The 19,590-nt window shown below is 40.4% G+C and overlaps 1 protein-coding gene across 3 annotated transcripts in view; it reads right to left on the reverse strand.

Moving 5' to 3' along the window:
• Positions 1–8,417: 8,417 nt before the first annotated feature.
• The window catches only part of PDE3A (phosphodiesterase 3A), a 256,702-nt gene continuing 245,529 nt past the window's right edge, over positions 8,418–19,590 (reverse strand). For 2 of the 3 annotated variants that reach the window (XM_057427925.1, XM_057427927.1), the window contains 2 exons: positions 14,278–14,518; positions 8,418–10,759 (listed from right to left, as the gene is read on the reverse strand). In XM_057427925.1, coding sequence (XP_057283908.1) covers positions 10,512–10,759; positions 14,278–14,518 — 489 coding nt within the window. In that variant the 3' untranslated portion in view covers positions 8,418–10,511. Of the gene's footprint in view, positions 10,760–14,269; positions 14,519–19,590 lie in introns of all 3 variants that reach the window. The other variant, XM_057427926.1, reaches the window with a different exon arrangement.

Consider the following 19,590-nt stretch of genomic DNA (forward strand, 5'->3'; position numbering starts at 1 on the left):
ATTTCCTTACATTTTTGCCAGTCAGAGTTTAAGGCAGAAGCAAAATAAACCTGTGGGACTTCAAAACTGACAGCCAGATATTTGGCTGATGTTTTTCCATATTTTGAAATCTGTTAAATTTTAAATTATTGGGAATGAGGCTTTGAATACACACTTGATCCAGCTAATCTGTATGCAGCCATTTCAAATATGGTGGCTGAAGAGCTCTCCAGATCTTTGATGAAAGAAGGTAATAAAGCATAAAAAATGGGGAAAATTTTTGACAGCTGAAAGATGCTTTTCTGAAATTGAAAGCAGTGAGCCAAGAAAGTAGCTAGATGTCAATCCTAGCCCACATAATGGACTAGCAAAATCTTTCACTGAAGAATATAATTACAAGAAAATTGATTTCACTTACTGATATCCATCCCACTTTAACAGATTACTTCTGTGATTAGTAAGGAAAACACTGTTAAGATAACACATTTCATTTTCTCTGGAAGCATTAGTCACTCTGCATCACTGTGGCTGAATAGCACCACATAATACAGACCACACTCAATCAGTGTGGTCCATATTAATTGGACAGAAGAACACACAGATGACATGTTGAAATATCTGTCATCATTAAAGAAGGATATTTACAATGAGACCTTTCACAGATTGGTTTAGCCACACAGCATTTAACATGGGATTTATTAGTGATCTGACATAAAGTGCAGAGTACTTAAAAAGTAAAAGTTGCAGGTAACTGGATACCAATAAATGCAAGCATGGGTCACTAAAACATACCAAGCCGGGCTGGCAGCTAAAATGGTAATTCAATATATGCTGGCTTTACTGGATTTGAATCAGTGTTTGAAGAGGCTACAGGTGCTTAAACTGAGAGCTGGGCACTGAAAGCACCTTGGTTCAATAAAGGAAAAAGAAACACAGCAAACAGGATACCACAGAATTATATTTATGTTGTACATTTGTCTTCACATTGCAACATCCACATTGTTCATTTTGTGACAAGTATTTCTAATAATATTGAATACATATTTACTGTATAATACATTTTACCAAGAGGCACTTCCAGTAATTCTGGCAAAAAGGAGCTTCATTATAGTGTCTAACTTACAAAACAGTAAAAATAAATAATGTTTATCTAAAAGATTTTTTTTCCTGTACAGAATCTATTTTGTACAAAACATTTATCAGCCATTAACTAAATCACTTAACAAATACTTGTGAAGAGAATATATTAAGTATTGCTACATGTATTGAGTGCAAGATACTAGTGAAAGGAAAAGAATTACTCTGTTTATGAAAATCACCTAAAAATACAAGGCCTTGTTCCTGAAGTGTTTAGAAAGGAGAAGCTCGGTTACAACAATATTGACAATATATAAATATAAATTAACGTATGTAGTACTTAGTGAAAAGAACACTGTGTTAAAAACTGGTGTGTACAAATCCTAAACAAGATGGCACTTCTCTGCATTGCCACTTTGGCTGGCAGTTAGTTTTTAAAATATTGCTTCAAAAGAATTATAAAGGTACACAAAACCCTTTTTCAAATAGAGCCTTATAAAATTACATTCCCACCCCCTCCCCCCCCCCTTTTTCTCACCTTTTGAAGTGAAAAAACTCAAGGAGGGATTAATTTTGAGATACACAGGTGATTTGCAGAAACTTGTTACTACAGCTGAGTCTGAATGAGCATCATAAAATAGTTCTGTCTGAGGCACAGTGCCCCAGGGTCTCAGGCCAGGAGTCAAAACTCAAGGCATAGGATATATAGCGACCAAATTTCTCCATGTTTTCTCCAGTAGAAAAACTTCAGTTGGCCTTTTGGGAATTTGAAAATACAAAATTTTTATGATTTAGCCCCAAAATCTGGTGGGGGATCAAGTGCTTCAATTATATCAAGACATGTAAAATTTTCATTCAGAAAGGGTTTTGACCTTGCTGGATTAATTTTGTGGTTACTTTAATCAAAATGAGATTATCTGCTTTTTCAATCACATCTTGTACATGATATGAATGCTTGTATACTGTTACCCAGAGGGCCAAACTGTACTGGAAAAAAAAATATATCTGAAAAGTATCACTTCCAGAACTGGAGGCAAAGGTTACAAAAATGTGTTTCTGTTGGAAAAAATCCTAGATGTTCTTCTATCAAAAGCACTAGAAAAAAAACTGCCACCCCTCAGTGAAAATGTGAATCTGTCAAACAAACATACAGTATGAATCACATCTTTTTAAAAAGTGAACTTAAATTACTTTCCATCATGCAAATATCTTATATTGATTACTCAAGAAAAGAAGACTTAACTTGAGAAAAGTAATGACCAAATGTATGCTGACATGGTTGAAATATTAAAAATATTGACACCACATAGCAGATACTCATGTTGTCTTTGATCTTTCAAGTTACCATATGCAGTACTGTATTAACGTTTGCAAACACCTGAAAAAGAAAATTTTGCATTCAAATGCAGATTTTCATCATCTGTCAGAGTTAGGTAGGAATTCTGAAAAGAAAAGATAGTTTTAACAGACAACAGGCTTTCTGCCTCGAGTAGTATGTACACACATGGCAAAGGCTGGAGTGTTTTCTCTCTGATCAGATTACAGACCTTTTATGTGTTTTTCCTTTTTGTGAAAGCATAAGGGCAAAATGGCATGGCTGGGGAGGAAAAAACCCAACCACAACAAAACCCAAACACTTCAATCTACTTTAAATAAATATTTAAAAGCAAAGAGTGATTGCTAATTCACATTAATTGTTTGTGTTTGTTGTGGTAAAGGAAGATGGTGTCGAAAACCAGAGCATCTAAGACCACTGCCTTGGGGCTATCACACTGAGCAAACCACAGTGAGGTACGTACAGAGTTGGAATACTTACTCTAAAGTATTTCTACTTTGACAACGCCACCTGAAAGTCAGCATTTGTTCTTTACCTTCCCCCAGTTCCTCCCCCCCTGCCATGCCGTGCTGCCTGGGACCCCACACCATTTGCAGGCCAAAGTTCCAAGAGCAGCTCCATCTGTACTCCTGAGGGAGACCAAGCTAACTCACACCTGCTTTGCTTATTTGATCTGCGTCAGTGCCACAGCACACACCGTGCTTTGCTTATTTGATCTAATTTCTACATGTTGTTTGCTTTTTTTGTTTGTTTTTTGTTTTGTTTTGGTTTTTGTTTTTTGTTTTTAAATTAGGACAAGAGAATTCAATCATAAGAGGTACATGGTCCACAGCTGTGGCAAAGTCCTTTATACCTGCTCTTGTACTTCCACACAGACAGAAGAACTGGGTGTCCCTATATAATTCACTGATGGCCTACACCACTTTTCACACTTGCAGATTTCAGAGCTGCTCCTTGCTGCACACAGCTCCCATATGTTCTGCCATCTACAGCAGAACAAGTCTCATCTGTTGTTCCACTTCTATGCCTTGGCATTGCAAGTAAGAAAAACAATGGCATGGACTAGCCACCTGAAAAGCTCAACTGAAATAAGTATCATCATAATTTTTCCTCCTCTAGCACCAAGAAAATTTTTTTTTAATGAGGGAGAATTAAAGTACTTACATCAAAAATTTGTTTTAGTTTACTACTAGTTTACTACTACTGTTTTTCAGCATGACAGACCATGTGCAAGACTAAATGGTTTTACCTGAACTCATCACCTTCCAGAAGAAATAGTTTTACATGTGCAAGCACTTGGGGAATTTTGGCACACACCTTGAGTGACATTGGCAAGATTTCAAACTGCATAATTCTTACTGTTGTTTCAGTTTTATCAAAGAACTGTGTGAACTGGCTCAAGCTTTTGCCCCCTTTTGTCATTGCAAGAATAGAATCCCCCCAAACCTACCCGTACTCCTCTGCCTGCAGGCTCCTGAGGAGCTTACGTTGTCCTAAGAATTCAGGTGGGTGCTCAGGCAGGCAAGTTCTGCATCCTACCGAGGAGGCATGATGTATTTTTCTTCAAGAGAACACCTGCCTGCCAGGAAAATCCCACTAATGGCCTCTGAATAAATCATAATTAGGATGTAAATGGAGGATAACTCTCGCACTGCTCCCTCCACCACTGGGATTCAATAACTACCACAGCAGGGGCTAAATCCCTGCTTTGATTTACCTCCAGAGGAATGTTGTTTTGCTAAATGAAAGCGATGAAAGTCAAAGAAAGATTTATCATACTAAGTTGCTCTCAAAAGTACTGGTGCTATTTTGCTCTAATTCAAAGTTTGCCTCCAATAAACAGTATTTTTTGCTAGCTCTCCCAGTGACTGCTAAGACAGCTGCCACGTAATTTCAATTATTCCCCCATCTGTTCAGAAACACTTAATACAAATTTTCTTCAGCAGGCACGGACCCTCTTATTTGATGGGTCACCTGAAAATATACATACAAAAAAAAGACACTTCCCCCCCCCCCCAGTGGGAACAATTATCTTCTGTGTAGTGCTGCCACTCTTTTGACTAATGTTGCAACATCACACAGTAATTAAAACCCCAGAAACTCCATCGCTACTTCTTTCTAGGGGGATTACATTTGATTTTGAAAGAAAGGGAATACTGTGTTGTACAAAGTTTGTTTCATACTGGACTACAATTTCCTTTTCTCTTTCTCAAGAATTGCCAGTTTAACCTTCTCCCTGTATATCTACAGCTCCAGCAACTTGAGGACTAATTACACCAGCGCTGTGCTAACAGCTGAGGAATACCCTAAGTTCTCAGGCCAATGTCCAGGCCCGACACTCGAAAGAGCAAGCAAGTATCCATGCCTGCCTCCCTGCTACAGTGCCTGCAGCAGACCTGGGAGAGGCAGATTCTCTTCTCCGGACATGTGCCTCAATCTAATCTTCCACCTATGAGGCAATGGAATAGATGTTGAAGTAATTCTCACATTTGTCCTTGAATTAGAAACCTTTCTTCCTTAATCTAATAACACTGGAACATCTCAAACATAATAGTACTTGCAAAAGTATTAGCAAATACACATTTTTATGAATTGCAGGTTTTCTGACAGTCAAAAGTCTCACAGAAAAGACACAGGATGTCATTGCTGCCATCCCAACCTACTGAATGCTATGTCAGAAGGCACAGCTTTAGAATGAACCACAGCACATCTGTGTTGCCTCTTCCATGCTTGAATCAGCTGGTGCATCTCATGGGGTATTTACTGGTCAAGTGCCTTGTGCCTTCTGTGGATCACAGCCCTGGGCAGAGCTGGGTTTGCTGGGCTGCCCAAGCTCACACTGCCTGGCACATCTGGCTGTGCATATGGAAAATCAGTGAGAGAGTGGACTCAAACCTGCAACCATCTTTATCAATAGCAAAGCCCTCACCATTACCAGCGCAGGATCACACCACATCGACCAAGCATCACGTGCCACATAATTAATGAGACTTTGCACGAGTACTTCATTAACACCTGGGGCCAATCACAAACTTTTTGCTGGATTATACTTACAGTAAAAGTTTCAAAAGTGACTAAACTCCATTTTGGAAATTGACAAAATTCTCTAAGATCTCAAGTCCTACTAAAAGCTGGTAGGGCTTAGGCTGCCCTACCAGCTACTGACAGCTACCCTAGACCTGCTCAGCTCACAGCTCAGCAGCATGGGCACAGTGCTGGATATCAACATGCCTCATGGGCTGTACCACTGACTGATGCTCAGTGAGATAAGACCCTTGAATTCTCCATAAGGCATTCTACTTTCTGGGATGTTTCTGAAGCAAGTAAGAAAGATGTGTCCAGAATTTCAGAAAAAAAAATTGTATCTAAAAAAGCAAACAGAAACTTAGGACAACTTTCTGAAGAAAACATATGAACTTAATGTCCAGCATGGAAAGCATAAAAAGAGAGGTGGGTACAGAATTTGCTTGGATGCTAAATGGTACTTTTAGAAGCATCTATCTGAGACTTTACAGACTTTACTTCCTTCCAAATTCAGACCATCAAGATCTCATGAACTTCTAATAGTTCACTAAGGGTTTTACCTTGAGGTTTTATCCAAATGCATCCACTCAGAAGGTCCTAAGCAAGCACAATCTTGGATTTTAGTTGCTGATGATACAGAAAGACATTAACAGATGATATCAGGGTAAAAATTAATGAAAAACTATCCTTGCATTGCTAAAAAATGCATTCTCAAATTACACCTGGCCTGGGAACCATTTGCTGCCAGAATGTGACTGTTACTTGCCACACGGGCGTTCACTGGTGACACACAGCTATTTCCCCAGCTTTCTGTAAGGATTTCACTCTGAGAGGAAGGGAGTTCCAAATGCTGCCAAGAGCACAATAAAATCCCTTTTTCCTAGTAGATTCTGCAACTCACTTCTGATACATGGCTTGCAACATCGCACCAAACACCATCTTCCTACTGGAGGAGGCAGATGATTTTCAGAGATGAGAATCAACACGCTCTGTGCACAGACTCAAAACAAACCAAGAAATGCCAGGTTCCCTTAAGAACTAGAACATAAACAGTAAACTATGGCCCTTTGGATATGATGGAAATTGTTGCTTCTAGACACAGGCATTTCAGGGTTCTTGGATACTGAAGTCGCAGACTTGTCCTCAAAAGTAATAATAGAAACAATTTGGGGCTTTCTCACTCTCTACTTCTATGTGTTCCTTCTGCAACACAAACATAATGAGAGAAGTTATATTCCACTATTTATAAACAGCACGTGACTACTGAGCAAACTGGGAATATGGGTACAAAAGGGCTTACATGTAATTGCTATGTGAGGGGCAAAGTGTTCACCACACTGGAGCTGCCAGCACTGCAAAAAGCTTTTCCTGCTTTTAAAGAACTCAAAAACTAAAATACATAAATTTTTGTTACTGCAAAACACTGTTTAAATGGGGTTTGCTTTCTCTGGTATCTAACAAACCTCTCTGCATCCTGTATATATACCAGAAACCCATATCAACATTGTAAATCCACCTGAGATCTGATCACTTTGCTGATAGAATGCAATTATTTTTCATTATTGTTTTTTCTTTTTCCATAAAAGTATTGCACAGGCTGTGGTTTATTTGGGGTTTGCAACACCAAAAGATTACACAAAGTGGAAAACCATCATGATCTAGACTCTGAAAGTTTGCTGCAACTGCAGGTCAAAAGCTTTGCTTCTTTTAGACTATGAACTATTATAAACCCCCCCTGAAAACTACCTGCTTCATTATCTACTAAAAAGCCCCCAAACAAGAAATGGTATTCACATATTTGTTGTAAAAATTCTCTGGATTTTCTTTTGTGTTATATTTAATCCAAGCTGGGAAATTTTGTGATCATTGCCTGCCAGAAATGCACTGCAAAGACTAAAACTCAGATTCTCAAGGATTGAACACCTGCAGAAATTGGATTCTATTACTATTTGGAGTGCAAAAAAGGTCACCTCTTCCCAAGTTAACCACTCCCAGCTACTTCAGCTTCTTCACTGGTATGCCTTCCAGTTTGGACAGAATCAACAGTCATTCTGATTTTAAGCCTGTCAGCAACTCATTTGCTGTAAAAGACCTCAGTTCACCAAACTATATCCACAAACAAGCTTCTGTAGCAATTCAGTAGCAATTTATGACAGCTGCATTGGCAATACAGAAAGAAATCTTAACAAATTAGAAGCTGACACTGATTTTACATAATGGCAACCAAAAATGATGACTAGAAAATGAGTAATTCCAAATACAGTAATTCCATTTCTGCCTACTTTTAGGATGATTTGTCTTAGTTCAACCCTGTATATGCCTGCTTAGGGGAGTATGTGGAACTCCACTTGCAGGATTTTGCCTCATTCTTGAATGCCTCTCGGTAATTTTACCAACTGGTCACTCATTTACACTTTCTGCTATAACTTCTTTTTCCTTCTTCTAGCAAAGACAATATAAAAATTGATATAAAAAATCCAGTCCCAGTGACCATGCACTGAAAACGGAAAAGAAAGTGCTTGGAGATGTGACATTTTAAAATATCTCTTTAAGTTTAATTTTTATAAGGACAGAATGAGGCATATTAAATTCTTTTCATACTGTAAGGTATGAGAACTTGTACAAGAAAACCCCAAGTAAAATGATTAATCCAAGTGACTGAAAAGGCGTGAAAACAGTGCAAATCAGAATTGGCAGAGACTTGCTGAGATCTTGGAGACATCTGTTTTTGCTTTTGAATGAAGTCTGCTATGTACTTTAAAATAAGAGTGCAATTTGGATCTTTGCTTTTCCAATTTCGTTGAGAAACACTTAGTAAATATTTCTGCTAAGAGCATTCAGAGCCATGCTCTAGAGTCACTCTGTTGAAAGGCAAACACCTCTAGTGGTAGGAGTAAGATTGGGGCAGTATCAGGCAAATGCAACTTGTAAGAAATCACAATCCTGTTTTGAGTAAAAGCTCATGCTAATGGAAATGCAAAGCAAAAAGAAACTGAAGTGATAACACACATGATGATTGGCTTTGATAGAAAATGTTTTCCAACATTTTTGGGGGAGGTACCAATAGGGTCATGAAATACAGTGAATGTATAACAATAGCAAAAAGTGATGGATACAGTGTTGGAAATTCAATACAGAAAGGACTTCTACAAACTCTGCCTTTCATAAACATTCTTACACAAGCAATCCTCTTGGGGGCCGCAGGATCAAAATATAAAAAGCATACACAGTCAAATGATTTCTGAGTGATACTGAACTTTATATATATAACTCTTTTTGTGGGAACAAAACTCTAAATTGTGTGGTACTGATTGGTGCTGCCAATCCCAAAGAGTATTAATATATTAAAGCCTTGATTCTGTAGACCACTGGCTTCCCAGAAAGGTCTCTACAAATTACTCAAGACTTTATTTGGTGGGTTTGGAAATGGCTACACTGTATACAAAAGTTTTTGTAGTTATTTTTTAAAAAATTAGCTTTACAAAAAACTTTTCCCTTTTTTTCTCTTTTTTCTTTTTTTTTTTTAAAGATACCATTATCTACAGGAACCCATAAAAATTTTTCCATATTTACATCTAAATAGCTAATCATTGACAAACATTATATTGTGAAATAAAATATTGAAAGTGAATATCCAACCTTTTAAATAGACATTTGGCTCACAGAATAAACAACAGAAAAAACAAATAAACAGAACAACAACCACAAAAAGATCTGTTCTTCCTACAGGCCTGATCTTTTCCTTTCTCTTAATAAAAAAAGCAAAAAAAGAAAAAAAGTATATGGTGGGGTCAAACATGCTGCTTCTAAGCAGAAAGCCAGCAACAAACTGCTCCTATCCAGCACCTCACACTGAAAAAAAAAGCTCTCTAAAGCTCATGTGAGTGAGCTGAGATATACACGTGCCCTGTTGATGCAGAACTGGCACCTGTCTCCTGCACTGCTCCTAATGCATCGTTTGCCTTTTATTCTGAGGAAGGGCATGGCCCCATGCTCCCCTTCTTCTGTTCTCAAGAGATATAGTGTAGCTTCATTCTTAAATTATGTATTTGGCCACTGATGCATGGAGGCACAAGGTTAAGTTAGGAAGAGGACAGCATGCCTCTACCTTCCAAGCACGTAAATTTGCTCTCTCCTTTTCTGCCCAAAGATGCACACTGCCCCACACAGCTATTCATGCACTCAGAAGTATACAGAGGGCCAGGCCCTCTCAAGGGGAACAGACCAGGATGCCACACTGTCCCTTGTAACCCCCTTTGGAAAATAAATTTCCTGGCATATCCCTTTTGCCAGCAGTCTGGGAAGTGCCAAGGGGGAGGATGAAGAGGAGGTGGAGGAACTCACACAGCTGGATGGGGCCAGGCCCAGCAGCCTGGGCTGCCATGACCCCTGCTGAAAGGCTGCTGCTGGCAGCTGAAGTGCAAACTGGGACTTGGAGGGAATGCAAAGCTCCTCAAATTGGTCTCCAGCTCCCTTGTGGGGACAAATTCTCTGAAATTCAGGCCTTTTGTTTGTTGTCGTGTACTGGGACATGTGCTACAGCTACTGTAATAAGAACTCAAACTATGCTATATTACTTTACTTCCACTCACACCCACAAACACCTCTTCATGCACACATAGATGTTGGCAGGTTATATCAGCATTCATATAAAGCTTTGGAACTTTTATCCCTCAGCATTAAGAGCAAAAGCTGCTTAACTGGTACCTTATTGTTAACTGCAAATGTGCTTTAGAAGCAGCATTTCCTTAGATAACTTTCTTCTGTAAATATCACAGTGACCATAATATATCATTAAATGTATTTTGCTGAAGTGCACAGCCAATAACCATGGCTATATATATATTTATATAATTCCACCCACCCCCAAATCTCTTTAAAGAAAGTCTGTAAAAGCCGGTGTCGCAGTGTGAAAGCTTCCTTGAGCATAGGAGTTTAAACAATGTACCTCACCATTAAAAGGAAAGAGAAACAAATTAAACAGCTGTAGGCGCATTATCCCACACTTCTACAGTGTTGTGTCTAAATGCTGTGCTGGCTTGAGAAAGCATCTGCGCACAAGTCAATCTGTCTTAAAATACTGCTGTAAATATTGTCATTGGTTTGGTTCTACAGTTGTGTTCTCCTCTTCATCCCTTTTGGGTTTCCCTTTCTCTTCCTCCTCTTCCCTGATGGCCTGGATTTGTTCTGAAGACTGATGCAGTGTGGACTGCTCCGTGCCTTGCTTCTCTGTCCCAGCTAACCTCTCCTCGTCCTCAATCACTTTCTTCCACATTTTATGGTTCTGAAGCAGGTGCTGAGTGATCTGACAGTAGATTTTCCTCCTCTTGAACTTCTTCTTTCCTGCAAAATACCATGTGGCATTAAGGTACTATTTTCTGTGAGAGAAGAAGAAAAAGGGACTGAAGGTGTAGAAAGCAGACAGGGTGTACTACGGCATATAGGCACTGAATCAACAGATTTTGAAACTTACAAACTTTAACAGTCTTAAATTCAAAAACCTATACCTCTCCAGACCTCCAGGAGAACAAACTGGTTTCCTGCATAGTTTGAGCCTCAGCTTCATCCTATCATAAGCTGCATGCTGTCCCTGACTATGCAGCTCACAAACACATCTAGTGCTTGAATGATTAGCATAAAACATGTTGCTAAGCTGTTCCTGCTCATTTTTTTGTATCAAGTACTTAAAAGACTGATCAACCTACTCAGTAACACACACATCACATTCTGTGCCCTCTCCCCCCTGGCCCCCAATGGATCCCTGCTGAATGCCCTGTAAAAAAACAAAAACAGTCACAATTTTGTTGTCTCCACATTTTAGCTCTGATCTGAGCTGTAGAAAAATAATGAATGAGCAAGCATTAGTAATTAAAGGAGGGAACACATTCCTATGTTCCTTTTTCAAAGACAGAGATTGACCATTCCACCTTTGGGGTGGAGATGACCTTAAAGCCTTTGCACAACATTGCTTCAGCAAAGAAGACTGACCACTAAACACTATCAGGAAGCTTGCTCGTCTTTGGTTTTGAAGCATCAGTTCCCTGCTGCTAACCTATAAAATGTTTTTCAAGTAGTAGTTCTCATGGCTCCTGACACAGCTGCACTGCAAGTGTTTTGCTGTCTGAAGTGTGTTTTTTTCTGTATCAGTATAGCCTGTTCAACATAGACTCTTAACTCCTGAATGGTACAGAGCTTGAAAATGTTCCCTGGTCATCAATAGTGGCAATGGCAGTCACACAGCTGAAATAATAACCCCTCCAAAGACAACTGCTTATTTCTCTTTTAAAGAAAATGACGCAGAGGAATCTTTTGTACCAAATAAATTTGCATAGATTAGTATTTGCAGGTTGCCTAAAGTATCTCTGTGTCAGGATCCAAAATGTTTAGCCCTTGAAGCTTTTGAACTGGAAACAAAGAGCTTTTCACTGAGCACAAACCAAATCCAATTCAATCCTTCATTAGAAAGCCCTCAGTTCCCTGTAGGAAACCTTCAGGTTTAGCACTAGTAAGAAGTCCCTACTCTGCCAATACTGCAGCAGGACATTCTCTCCTGGGTTTCCTGGGTGACCCCGCATCTTGCTGCTCTCTGCAGACACCAGCAAGCACTTGCTGTGCTCTGAATTACTAAAGACTGAGTCTGTTTAATTGTTTAATTCTTATGCTTCCATCACAACTCTGGGGGAATTACCTACATAATAACAGAAAACAATTTTAAGCTACCTTAAGGTTCAATAACTCTTTATCTCAAATGCTTTAGTGAATTATCAGGACCTAGGTGAAGTGTTTTCTTCTACAATTATATTTCCACCTGCCTAAAAGGCATTTCCATCAAGAAAAAGAGCTTCCCCAACATTTACACAACTCTGTATGTACGTATCTGACATCTCAACCTCTTGTTTCACTGAGAAAGTTTAGAACATCCAAAATTGTGTTGATGATAGGTATAAATTTCTAATGACCTGTAAGACCCCTATATTGGCACAAAAGTTGCTGTATGTACCTGATTCAGGTCCACACAATCACATAGAATTTAGGGAACTGGAAGAAAACAGTCCGCAACATGCTCATATGATCAAGAAATAAGCACCCACATTTGGTAAGAATGAAATAGAAATAACTTGTTTGGGTATTTCAAAATTTCTGATACATTCATTTTTAAGGTTTTGAAAAAATGATAAAGAGTCTAAAAGCACCAGGTTGAATATTAAAGTACTGTTATGGAGTAGAATGTGAAAAAGAAAACAGAAGACAAATAAAAAATGGTCTGTTTGCAATGTGACAAGGGTTAATAATGGTCTGTGCTTTTAACCTGAAAGCAGCACTGCTGGACTTGACTAGCAGTGATACAGAAGGTATGTGAATAGAGAAATGAGGTGAAAGGGAACTAAGGCTTTTAAAGTAAGGTTAGACACTCCAATGGATAAATGAGAAGATCCTTTACCTTTCTTTTTAATACTGCAGTATCATTTTCAGGCTTTGGGGTCTATGTTGGTTACTTACTGCATACGCTTTCCGTCTCTAGGTGATTCCATAAGTGCCAGTCTGCCACTTCAATATGTGGCTCTGCCTGCTATTACAGAGCTGGTAGACCATAAGGTGCCAAAACAAACCTGTGTGGGCTGTATTACCTACTATTTGCTGTTGTCAACAGCATCTTTTGTGCATGAGAACCTGCTAAACTTAAGTTACAAGCAAATGTGTGTGACTTAACAACAGCAATGATTTCTTAAGTATAAAATGTATAACACTGGATCTTACTAGAGACATAAGGTCAATTATGCACATCGAGAGATGAAAATTTTAGTTCTACATCCTTATGTGACTTATTGTAATCATCAAATCCTTCCACTTCTCAGCTTCCAAGACAGAAAACAGGGATAGGCATGAAAATGTGTGGGAAAGAACAGAAAAAGTGAGGCTGTTAAGAGAAAAAAAAAATCACTATTTCACTAGTGCATGTAAAGCTAATGCTTTGCAGAGGGATTAAATATAGGGGAAGGGGAGAAAGATGACCAGGAGGAAGGAAATAAAAGAACAGTAGTAGGAAATTCAGGGGAATGAGGAACACAAAAGAGAGGAAAAGTTAAAGCATGCAGGATTAAACTGGTAAAACAAATAGGTCTACAGATAGAGCCTTTTATCTTAAAAATCACTTCCAGTGAGTGCCTGAGATCTTTCAAGGTACAGGTTTCCTCTCAGTATGACAAATGTTGGCACTGTTGCCCTTCTGGAGTAGATGCAGAAGACTATTTGCTTTAGTTACTGATTTAGTAACCTTTAGCCAGAAAGGCCAAGTGACACAGCTTCAAACACACAACACAGCAATGCTCAGTGCCAAGTCTCTCCCTGTTCTTACCCACACATTATCTTGAAGAGATTTGCATTAAAACACTTCCATTGCTAAAACCTCTTTTACGGCATTAGCATCTCAGAGCCTCATTCTATTATTCCTGTACATAATGCTAACTTGTGGAAATGAGTGCTTTCCAGGAAAAAACCTCTCAACCATCCTTTCTGCAACTGCAATTGTTGCAGTCTACTTACAGTCTAAAAAGAGTCTAAAAAAGTCTCATGCACAGACAGCTGATCCACCACCAGAAACCTCAACTGAAGGCAGAAATGAGTAGGAGATAAGAACAGCAATACACATCAGTCCTGAAAACATGGAGCATCCCCATTACCAATGTAACTGGCTATATTCCAGCTTTACCAAAGGCAGCACTGAATCACTGTAACTCTGGAGACGCCCATGTTGAACTTCACCAGTTCACAGTCTCTATGCTTTTACAATATGTCTGTTTAGCTATTTGGCCACAATATCAAACTTTCTCTGTTGAAAAATTTAAGTGTGACCATCTTACTGGATTCAGTATTTTCACAAGTTTCCATTTCTGCTGTTTCTTCCTCTTCATGCTCATCAGTGTCTCCTGATTCATCACTATCTTCTATCCATTTTCCTGGCATCAGCCCTGCTGAGTCATAGGAGTTACACAGTGGTCCCACAATGTGAGTGATGAAAGATTCCTGGAGGTGTGCCAGCTGAGGAGCAGAGCGATCCATGAAGGGACTGATCGGCAAGCCCAAGCTAGCCTCTTCATCACCCTGCAGATGAAAAATAGCGGTAATTTCTCTGAAGTAAATGAAACAAAACCATGTCATGAAAAGGAGCAATGCACATCAGCCAATTAAAAATGATGAAAGAAAAATAATTCATCTCTAATGCCACTTCCACAGCACACCAGCATGAAATCACAGTGACATCACATCAATTGGTTAATCAAAGTTACAGCTCTTTTCTTGTAAGAGAACTCACCACCGACAGTATGAATTTAACAAGGATGTTAGTTGATGACTGTGCAAAATGATACCCACTGCCCTTGTCCTGTACTTGACACTGTGAGTATGAAAATGTGAAAATAATTAATTTCTTCCTTTCTTCATGTTACTAAAAAAAAAAACAACAAACCCCATCTGATTTTGTGATTGTTAGTTCACTAACCCTGTAGTCAGCCACCTGTTTGCAGGGAACAAGACTGAACTTCTACATGCACAGGCTATCTCACTGAACTAGTTTTCTTATTAATTTTTTCCTTACTATACTTAGCATGGAAGGGTCCTCTTGGCTTGAGGTCATAAGTATTTGTTTCCTGGGACTATTAGAATGATCCCTATGAAAGCAGTATTGACTCAGAAGCAGTCAATCTTTGCCATAAGGTTTTTCCTAGGTTTTCTTGGGGAAAGAGGGTAGAGGGCAGGTACAGGAAGATTTTTTTTTTCTCCCTCCTTTCATGATGTAAAAGAAAGTAAAACTTGCAGAACCAAGTCTGGCATACTCGCTCATCCCTATCACAGCAAAGCTTCTGGTGATATCAGTGAGTTTTCAGCTGAGTGGACATGTCAAGATTGTATGCCATCTGCCCAAGCAAAAAAATCTAATCCCACTAATCAAGCCTAATATGAAAATTAGTTTTTAATACAATACAGAGATCTATGTTTGAGAATAAAGATTAGAATTTGGAAAGATATTTTCAGTTTCCATTATTTAGGTTACAAGGAGAATTTATCTCCTTGTAATCTAATTTTTCCAAAAGTTATGGACAATGTATTTAGTCAGGCCAAAGAATAAGAGTTAAATTTTGAAGTATGCACAATGAATATCTAAGTTCCTTGTGTTTTGTTATTTTATGATAACCTATCCCCAAATGTTATGTTCAAAGATTAAATGCAAAATATTAGTATTAACAAAACACTGAAACATGCCATCCATTCCTGAAATTGCAAGCAAATTAAGAAGAGGTGGCAGCTCACTCTTCTTTATAGTAACACATCTGAGATTTCCTGGATGTGAGGTGTCAGTAATGGGAAGAAAGCTGACTCTTGAATATTTATAAGTTCTTTTTTCATCATCTGTTAAAACATAATTCATTATGTGAAACATCTTGCAATGTGTTTTTGGTTCTTTTTAATATGTCTAACCTGTCTTCAAATAAGTGCTGAGTATGGGGAGGGAAGAAAAGGAAACATGCTATAGCTATATGACACAGGATTTTGAATGTTTCTGTTCAATATGTTTTTAATTAGGAGGTTTTATTATATAGGAGTTCTTTTAAAAAAAAAATTGGTGTTTATTAAAGGAAATTTAAAAAAGATGTTTCATTATTTTCACAACAAAGGTTGAATGCACATATGTTTTCTGATAACAGTCTTAGGGAAATGTAAACTTCCCACAGAAATCTTCTTTTTAGAAATGAGAAAATAAAGATGTTTTCCCTCTCTGAAAAAAATCTAAAAATCAAAAGCACTTGAGAAGTTTGATACACCTCTCATACCATATTACATTAAAGAAAATCAGATTTTAACCTAGGTTAAATAAATTGAGAATCTAGATAACATGCTATTCTGAATCAAATTTTGCAGAGAGGAGAAATTTTGAATGTAGATTTATATATTTATTTACAGGATTATGAGAAACATAATCTCCAACAGCCCTTTGAAGCAGCTTCCAAGAGCATGAAAACATGGGGGGCGGATGGTGAAAGAGTCTGGGGCTCAAGTGATCTTCTCCTCTCTCCTTCCATCTTCCACTGATGTGGGAAGGAATGGGAAGATTCAGTTCATGAACAATTGGCTTCGAGACTGGTGCTACAGGCAGGGCTTTGGATTCTTTGATAACGGCTGGTTTTATAGGGCACCAGTCTGGACAATGACAAGTGAGAAAGGTTTGTCTCACAGAGGGAAAAGGATGCTGGGGCACGAATTAGCAGGGCTCATTTGGAGAGCTTTAAACTAGATTCGAAGGGGGATGGGGCTGTAGCTGGGCTTGCCCCAGTGGGGCAGCGCTCCAGAATTAATGAAGACTGGGAGGCCTCCTATAATCCTAGGGTGAAATCGGTGTGCTCAGCTCGCTCCCTGAAATGCCTGTACACCAATGCGTGCAGCATGGGAAATAAGCAGGAGGAGTTGGAAACCTGTGTTAAGTCAGGAGATTATGATCTGGTGGCAATTACAGAGAAGTGGTGGGACAGCTCACATGACTGGAATATAGTCATGGAGGGCTATGTCCTTTTCAGGAAAGACAGGCCAGCCAGGAGGGGTGGTGGGGTTGCTCTTTATGTGCGAGAGCAGCTACAATGCACCGAGTTCTGTCCAGGGACAGATGACAAGCGAGTTGAGAGTCTGTGGGTGAGAATTAAGGGGCAGGCTGGCAGGGGGGATACTGTTGTGGGTGTCTGTTACAGACCACCGGATCAGGGTGAGGAAGTTGACGAGGCCTTCTACAGGCAGCTGAGAGCGGCCTCACAGTCACAGGCCGTGGTCGTCGTGGGGGATTTTAACTTCCCTGATGTTTGCTGGAAGGACCACTCGGCAACCCAGCCACAGTCCAGGAGGTTCCTCCAGTGTATGGATGATAACTTCCTCCTGCAAATGGTGGATGAGCCAAGCAGGAGAGGAGCGCCGCTGGATCTCATCCTCACTAACAAGGAGGATCTGGTCGAAGCAGTAAGGGTTGAGGGCTGCCTTGGTTGCAGCGACCACGAGATGGTGGAGTTCAGGATCTTGTGTGGCAGGACTAGTAGAATACCAAGTAGAATTGCAACCCTGGACTTTAGCAGGGCAAACTTTGGCCTTTTCAAGCAATTGCTAGGGGAAATCCCATGGGCAGGGCTGCTTGAAGGTAAAGGGGCCCAAGATAGTTGGTTGACATTCAAGGACTGCTTTTTCCGTGCTCAAGATCGGAGCATCCCAACACGTAGGAAGTCAAGGAAGAGGGCCAAGAGACCTGCGTGGCTAAATAGGGAATTGCTGGGTATGCTCAAGTGGAAGAGGAGAGTTTACAGGTCATGGAAGGAGGGGCTGGCCACTTGGGAGGAATATAAGGCTGCTGCTAGAGGATGTAGGAAGGCAGCTAGGAGGACTAAGGCATCCTTAGAATTAAACCTGGCAAGAAGGGTCAAGGACAGCAAAAAGAGCTTTTTTAAATACACGGCAGACAAAACTAACACCAGAGGCAATGTAGGCCCACTGATGAACGGGATGGGTGCCCTGGTGACAGAAGATAAAGAGATGGCAGAGTTACTGAATGCCTTCTTTGTCTCTGTCTACTCTGCTGCGGGCAGTCCTGAAGAGCCCTGTACCCCTGAGACCTTAGATGAAGTCAGGTCGACGGAGCGGTTTGCCTTAGTCGATGAGGAATGGGTTAGAGACCAGTTGAGCAATCTGGACATCCATAAATCCATGGGTCCAGATGGGATGCACCCGCGGGTGCTGAGGGAACTGGCGGAAGTCATTGCTAGACCACTCTCCATCATCTTTACCAAGTCTTGGGAAATGGGAGAGGTGCCTGAGGACTGGAGGAAAGCAAATGTCACTCCAGTCTTCAAAAAGGGCAAGAAGGAAGACCCGGGTAACTACAGACCGGTCAGCCTCACCTCCATCCCTGGGAAAGTGATGGAACACCTTATCCTTGGTACCATCTTAAGGCATATCAAGGATAAGAAGGTTATGAGGGGCAGTCAACATGGCTTCACCAGGGGGAAATCATGTTTGACCAATCTCTTAGCCTTTTATGAGGAAATAACACGGTGGATGGATGATGGCAGAGCGGTGGATGTGGTCTACCTTAACCTCAGCAAAGCATTTGACACAGTCTCCCACAGCATCTTCACGGCTAAAATGAGGAAGTGTGGACTGGATGATCAGGTAGTGAGGTGGACTGCGAACTGGCTGAAGGAGAGAAGCCAGAGAGTTGTAGTCTATGGGGCTGAGTCTAGTTGGAGGCCTGTAACTAGTGGAGTGCCTCAAGGGTCAGTACTGGGACCGGTATTATTTAATATATTCATCAATGATTTAGATGAGGGAATTGAGTGTACTATCAGCAAGTTTGCTGATGACACTAAGCTGGGAGGAGTGGCTGATACGCCAGAAGGCTGTGCTGACATCCAGTGAGACCTGGATAGGCTGGAGAGTTGGGCAGGGAGTAACTTGATGAAATATAACAAGGGAAAGTGTAGAGTCCTGCATCTGGGCAGGAACAACCCCAGGTTCCAGTATAGGTTGGGGAACGACCTGTTAGAGAGCAGTGTAGGGGAGAGGGACCTGGGGGTCCTAGTGGACAACAGGATGACCATGAGCCAACACTGTGCCCTTGTGGCTAAGAAGGCCAATGGCATCCTGGGGTGTATTAGAAGGGCGGTGGTTAGTAGGTCGAGAGAGGTCCTCCTTCCCCTCTACTCTGCCCTGGTGAGACCGCATCTGGAGTATTGTGTCCAGTTCTGGGCCCCTCAGTTCAAGAAGGACAGGGAGCTGCTGGAGAGAGTCCAGCGCAGGGCAACGAAGATGATTAAGGGAGTGGAACATCTCCCTTATGAGGAAAGACTGAGGGAGCTGGGTCTCTATAGTTTGGAGAAGAGGAGACTGAGGGGTGACCTTATCAGTGTCTATAAATATATAAAGGGGGAGTGTCACGAGGATGGAGCCAGGCTCTACTCAGTGGCAAACAATGATAGGACAAGGGGTAATGGGTACAAACTGGAACACAAGAGGTTCCACTTAAACTTGAGAAGAAACTTCTTCTCAGTGAGGGTGATGGAACACTGGAACAGGCTGCCCAGGGAGGTTGTGGAGTCTCCTTCCCTGGAGACATTCAAAACCCGCCTGGACGCATTCCTGTGTAA

The sequence above is a fragment of the Pezoporus wallicus genome, unplaced genomic scaffold (genome assembly GCF_028554395.1).
Source record: "Pezoporus wallicus isolate ANWC-B61680 ecotype Strahan unplaced genomic scaffold, APGP_CSIRO_Pwel_v1 contig_2908, whole genome shotgun sequence".
Lineage (NCBI taxonomy): Eukaryota > Metazoa > Chordata > Aves > Psittaciformes > Psittacidae > Pezoporus > Pezoporus wallicus.